Source organism: Lissotriton vulgaris, unplaced genomic scaffold (assembly GCF_964263255.1).
Source record: "Lissotriton vulgaris unplaced genomic scaffold, aLisVul1.2 SCAFFOLD_763, whole genome shotgun sequence".
Classification (NCBI taxonomy): domain Eukaryota; kingdom Metazoa; phylum Chordata; class Amphibia; order Caudata; family Salamandridae; genus Lissotriton; species Lissotriton vulgaris.
This window is the reverse complement of record NW_028254011.1, coordinates 422,532-429,068: the sequence shown is the minus strand read 5'-3', so window position 1 is coordinate 429,068 and position 6,537 is coordinate 422,532. Positions and strand designations below refer to the sequence as shown.

The 6,537-nt window shown below is 52.2% G+C and overlaps 1 protein-coding gene across 1 annotated transcript; it reads left to right on the top strand.

Moving 5' to 3' along the window:
- Nucleotides 1–566: 566 nt before the first annotated feature.
- On the top strand, nucleotides 567–4,997 carry LOC147660684 (uncharacterized). Its single transcript, XM_086951534.1, has 2 exons — nucleotides 567–837; nucleotides 4,282–4,997. Exons 1-2 carry the CDS (start codon nucleotides 567–569, stop codon nucleotides 4,929–4,931), a joined length of 921 nt encoding a protein of 306 aa, XP_086807660.1. The 3' UTR covers nucleotides 4,932–4,997.
- The last annotated feature ends 1,540 nt before the right edge of the window (nucleotides 4,998–6,537 follow it).

Genomic DNA, 6,537 nt, shown 5'->3' with positions numbered 1-6,537 from the left:
CCCCCGTGCCACGCTGACGTCGCCCCCCCACCCTGAGGCCCTGCCCCCGGCCCCTGCTGTGGTGACGGTGGGTGCTGCTCATACCCCGCTGCCCCCCCCGGCTAAGGCTGCTTCAACTGGTGCCCTCGGCTCCCGGCCCCCCCCCCCACACGTCCTTGACCCCGGGTGGTAAGGGTTTGCTGCGCAAGGGGGCGCCCCCGGCTACTGGTCAGTCACTGTTCCCGGTCCCCAGGGGTCGTCCAGGTGGGCTTCTGGGTGGCCCTGAGGCTGGGTCGGTGGGTGTCACTGCTCTGGCGTCGGGGGGTGATTGCGGTTCCGCTGTGGGGGGCAATGTTTCTGGGGCTGTTTCTTTGTCTGGCTCGAGCGGCCGCAGTTTTCAATCTGCGCCATCGGCTGGGCGGCTGTTGGCTGTCTCTACGGGCCCGGGAACTGTCCACACGGCTGTTTCCAGTGGTGGGCTTACAGGGGGGCTGTCTGGAGCGGACGGCTCTTCTACAGCTTTCAGTGCACATAGCTTTCAAAACATCGACTGGCAATTTTATGATGGGGGTATTGGTGATGGGGCTATGCCCAGTGGTAGTGCTCAAGTTGAATTTTCTGATGAAGCTTTCGGTGGGAGTTTTCATGATGATGAGTTGGAAGAAGGGGAGTTGAGAGACAAGGATGTTGGGCTTTTGGCAGCACGGGCCCAGGGGGGTGGGTTGGGGCAACCCACTGTTTCTCGTGTTTTGCAGGAGTCTCGAGCGGACCATGCAGGTGTACGAGGGGCAGTGTGGTCTGGACCTTCTCAGAGGGATCGTGGGGCTGTCGCACAGCAGTCGGAGCAGTTACCGAGAGGTAAGGATGGGTGGTGGTCTGTGTGGCAACCTAGGGAGAGTCTCCCTGTTAAAAGTACAAGATCTATTGGTACGGGTGATGGGGTTGTGGTTGAGCGAGTCGCTCTGGCACCGAGGCTTGAGCGGCCTGTACTTTCGAATGTTTCTAATGTGCAAGTTGCAAATGAAGTTTCTACAGCGGGGGTGGGCGGGGTGGATGCCACACGTGTCACGGAGGATAGTATCCTACCGAAAAAGTTGCCTTATTCTGGGGTGGGAATGCCTTTGGGGTCTCATTTATCTGAAAAAACGAAGAATTTGATATGGTCTGGGGCATTTGTGGATGTTTTTCGGCTTCTCCATAGGGATGTTCAGGCAAAAGAAGGGTCAAAGGAGGAGGAATTAGAATTGGCTCGGAGGCCTCGTGTTCCGAAGTCCATAGAGAACTGGACTTCGGCCTTTCTTATTTATGCCAGCGTTTATTGTCAACGTCATCCTGAGAAAGCAATAGACATGTTTAAATATGCTGATGTTATACGCAAGGCTCACAGTTATTTTGGCGGCTTTGCTTGGTTGTCCTATGATGACGAATTCAGGGCGCGCATGAGCGCTTTCCCTGAGCGTTCGTGGGGTGAGGTTGATTCCGAGTTATGGTTGCAATGGATGGCATCGGCAAACCCCCCTGCTACGACTCACACAGCTAGCGGGCAGCCCGTGTATTATCGGCCCTTTTCAGCTCGCCCCGCTCAGTCTGGGGCGGGGGTTTGGGGCAGAGGTCAGTCAGCCGCCTCTGGCACATGCTGGCATTTTAACAGGGGTTCCTGTAACAGACCTGCTTGCAGGTACAAACACGAGTGTTCGCAGTGTGGAGGGAAGCATGCCCTCACCCAGTGTTTTCCCGGTCAGCGATTGGGTGAGCAAGGACGCGGTTCAGGGGGTAGGGGGCAGCAACAACAGTCTGTTTACAAGGGCCCCTACTCCTATTAGGCAGGAGGTTCTCGATCTCTGGCTGGTGGATTATCCAGATTTTGAGGCCGCTAAGATTTTGTCTTGGGGTTTCAAAATTGGGTTCAGGATTGGGTATCAGGGACCCAGGGTGGGCAGGTGGTCGGACAATTTGAAGTCTGCGAAGGAGAGTCCCCAGGTTGTGCGGAAGAAGCTGGATGCTGAGCTTGCGGCTGGTAGGATTGCTGGTCCTTTTGTGAATTGTCCTCTGCCTGACTTGATTGTATCGCCCCTGGGTGTGGTGCCTAAGAAGGCGGAAGGGGAGTTTCGTCTTATCCATCACCTGTCCTGGCCAGAGGGTTCATCAATTAATGACTTTATTGATCCAGCTGACTCAACTGTCAATTATGCTTCGGTGGACGATGCCTTACGGCTCGTGCGCACGGCTGGTGTTGGGGCTTTGCTGGCGAAGAGCGACATTCAGTCGGCTTTCCGGCTATTGCCCATTCACCCTTGGGATTTCAGTCTGTTGGGAATGCATTTTGATGGTAGTTTCTACGTGGATAGGGTGTTGCCCATGGGCTGTTCAGTGTCATGCTCCCTTTTTGAATCTTTCAGTACCTTCCTGCAGTGGCGATTCACTTTTGTTAGTGGCCATGTATTGGTCTGTCATTACCTTGATGATTTTCTTTTCATTGGGGAAGGTCGATCTGGGCAGTGTCAGTCGGCCTTGAACATCTTTCAGGATCTAGCGGAGGAATTGGGGGTTCCATTGGCGCCGGACAAGACAGAGGGTCCCTGTACGTCCCTGACTTTCTTGGGGATTGAAATTGATACTCTGTCTATGGTGGCGAGATTGCCTGTGGCTAAAGTGAAGGAAATGTCTGCTTTCATACATCTGGTGCTGGGGGAGCGGAAAGTTGTTTTGAAAACTGTTCAGAAGTTGTTGGGTTACCTCAATTTTGCTTGCCGTGTTGTTCGGGCGGGCAGGACATTCTGCAGACGTCTGGGTTTGTCCATGTCCGGAGCACGCCTTCCCCATCATAGGGTGCGCATTACCACCGCTGTGCGTGCCGATTTGACCGTCTGGCTTCGTTTCTTACGAGAGTTTAATGGCGTGTCCTTGTTTTTTGCGGATGAGGACATGGTATGGCAAGTACAGTTGTTCACTGATGCGTCAGGGGCTCACGGCTTCGGAATATTTTGGGAAGGTCGATGGTGCGCGGCCGGCTGGCCGGCACACTGGAAGGATCAGGGTCGCAGCATAGCGTTTCTGGAGCTCTTCCCGCTGCTGGTTGCTCTGCATCTATGGGGGGATGAGTTTCAGAATCGCTCAGTCTTGTTTCACGTGGACAATCTGGCAGTCGTGTACCTTGTCAATCACCAAAAGGCTCGTGATTTGCGGGTTTTGCGGCTCCTGCGCGCATTCATGCTGCGGTGTCTGCAATTAAATATTGTCTTTAAAGCACGGCATGTTCCTGGTACTTCTAATTGCATCGCTGATTCTTTGTCTCGCTTTCAGTGGTCCGAGTTCCGCAAGTTAGCTCCTGGGGCGGACCTGGAACCAACAGCGATCCCACAGTACGTATGGGACCTGGGGGATTGAGGGTTCACCACTTGGTAGAAAATTCAGTGGCTGAATCCACCAGGCGGGGTTATGTGAAAGCCTGGAATGAGTTTCTGCAGTTTGGTAAGGATTCGATGGGGCCGATTGGGGCGGGTTGGTCTGATGAACAATGCGTCTTGCAGTTTGTTTTACATCTGGCGGACAAAGGCTTATCGCCCACTACCATTTCTGGCAAATTGGCTGGGGTTTCTTTTTATGGGCAGCTTTGGTGGGGGAGGGATCCGGTTGGGGGGGTGTTGGTTCGTAAAGTGTTGAAAGGTTTGGCCAGGCTCCGGGCTGGTGGTCAGCAGCTCCGGCAGCCAGTGACTTTTGAGTTGCTCCAGTTGCTGTTGCCGGAATTGGAGGTGTGTTGTTATGATGCTTGGGAGTGTGCCAAATTTCGTTTGTGTTTTGTTTGGTTGTTCTTTGGGGCATTTCGGGCATCAGAGTTGCTGGGGTTGCGGGGCAGGGTAGGTATGACCAGCAATGAGGTGGTGTTGGAAAGTGACAGAGTGCGGCTGTGGCTGCGGGCATCAAAAACCGACCAGATGGGGAGGGGTAAGTGGGTGTTCCTTGGTAGGAGTGGTGTCTCTGCATGTTGCCCGGTTGGGGAATGGGAAGTGTTTGTGTCCTCTCCGCATTTTCTCCAGGGGTCCATATTCTGTCATGCGGATGGTAGTCCCATAGTTGCATCTCAATTGTTGGCTGTATTGCGCAAGGTTTTATTGCGCTTGGGGAAGGATCCTGTTCAATTTGGTACTCATTCTTTCCGAATTGGTGCGGCGACGGAGGCCGCTCGGTTGGGGTGGGACTGGTCCCAGATCCGACGCATTGGTCGTTGGCGTTCCAAGTGCTGTGAAAAGTATGTGAGGAAATAGTGCATTTTGGCTTGTCTAACATTTCTTTCTCTCCTAGGTCCCTGGCCATCAGTCGCCGGATGCAAACGAAGGGTGTGGATACTGGGGCACTCTTTTATTAAAAGAGCAGCTTTAGCCGCTGCCAGTCAGCTCTGTGGGAGATCACTTGGTCTGAGCAGTATGACACACGAAGTCTCCTGGCATGGAACAGGGGGAATGCGCTGGGGTGGGCTTTTTCCCGCCTTGGCTGCTTTGGTTTCACAGTGTTTGGGGGGCCCTCCGGATCTCCTGGTGCTACACTTGGGAGAGAATGACTTGGTTTCTCTCTCTGGGTTGACCTTGTTAAAATTAATGAAGCAGGACCTGGAAATCATCAGAACTACATGGGTGAGCACCATGCTTATATGGACTGAGTTTGTGCCTCGTTTGCAATGGCGTGGGGCGAGGAACCATTCTGCCCTGGAAAAGGCTAGAAGGAAAGTGAACAGGACAATGCGCCTTTTTTGTCAACATTGGGGTATCTACAGTTTGGACCATTATCATTTAAAAGTCTCTGAACATCATTTATTTTGTGAGGACGGTGTGCATCTCTCAGCTTTGGGCCTCTCTTTTTACCTCCTTGAACTCAGGGACTTGATTAGCAAGGTTCTTCAGGTACAGTTGTGGTGTGCTCCTTCCTTTCCTTTAGGTGGGGCAGGAAAACGCTAAAGGTTTTCCTGGGTGGCGGGTTTTTGTTAGTGGGGGTGGGCAGCCTGGAGCGGGTTGGCCATCCTGAAGGGTAGCGTTGGGTAGGCTAGGGGTAGTAGGCAGGAGTTTGTTCGGGGTTTTGGGATTTAGGTTTCGTAGGCTCACTGTAGAGTTGGATTATGTAAATAAATAAATAATGGATGTGTTTATGAAATTGATGATGCACCTGTCCTAAAATAAAAGTGGCCTTTCTTGCTCTTAAAAGAAGGTGTGGACAATGATTTCTTGCGCGAGGGGGGGCCCAGGGAGAGCCAGGCGCGAGCCGGTCTCTTCCTGGGCAGGTTCGCGCGAGGAGCATTGCCAGGTGGGGGCTGATTAGCAGAGGGGGTAAAAAGGGGAAGTCAGGCGGGCGGTTAGGAACTGCGTGGCGGGAGGCGTGAAGGGAGGTTGTTTTGCCCCACCCACCCTCCCTCTTTTTCTTTTTCTTTTTCTTTTTCTTTATTTATGGGTTTTTATTTTGCAGTGCTCTAGGCGCTGTTTAGTTTAGGTAGGTTTGCCACTGTTAGGATGGGTGCCTTTGTTCTTTTGGAGGCGGGTTTTTGTTAGTGGGGGTGGGCAGCCTGGAGCGGGTTGGCCATCCTGAAGGGTAGCGTTGGGTAGGCTAGGGGTAGTAGGCAGGAGTTTGTTCGGGGTTTTGGGATTTAGGTTTCGTAGGCTCACTGTAGAGTTGGATTATGTAAATAAATAAATAATGGATGTGTTTATGAAATTGATGATGCACCTGTCCTAAAATAAAAGTGGCCTTTCTTGCTCTTAAAAGAAGGTGTGGACAATGATTTCTTGCGCGATGTATCCGCTCACTTCAGCTGACGTCTATCCCCTGGCAAGTATATTGCGGTTGTGAAAGTTCCACACAAACTGCTCCTCCCACACAACCACTTACAACGTATGCTGCTACGAGGACTCTTATACGGAAATGTAACTCTGTACTCCTCCAAAACTCTCTCTTTGCCACAGGATATGTAAATGACGCAACCAAATAAACTGCACAACAGTGCTGACGTGAGGGCCAGTGTACTCATTGGACTTCTCCACAAAAAATTAATTAGCTATTCTCTCTCCCGTGCAGACCACCAAATGCGGATGCCCAAGAGGTCAGTGTGAGTCGTAAAGAAGTCCCCAGAGGTAACCGGTACCACCTGGCTCCTGTCAGCTACTATACGTGACGTGAGAACGCCTTAATGATGTGTTCGTTTCACACTTACTTTGACTCGCGAGTGTTATGTAATTACTCACAGAATCGCTGATCTCACAATCCTTCGAAGTTGCTTTTTGGCGTGTTGAGGTCACTTATTCCACATCAATGCTTCTGCGCCCGTCCATTGTCGCCAGTGTAACATTTAAGAAGACGTCCACACATTACATCAACATCCAGAAGCCGGCAAATGTTCTTGAAGCAAAGAGTTTATTAAGTTACATCAGATAAGGACCTCAGCCACAGCTCCACCGCCGGTGCCCGCCGTCTCCTCGCAGGGAGCTCGACTTAGAACCTTCGGTGTGGCAGCGTTCTGAGAGGTCACGCGAAAGGGAAGAACCACAATACACATCAGGGGAGGGGTGCAGCAAT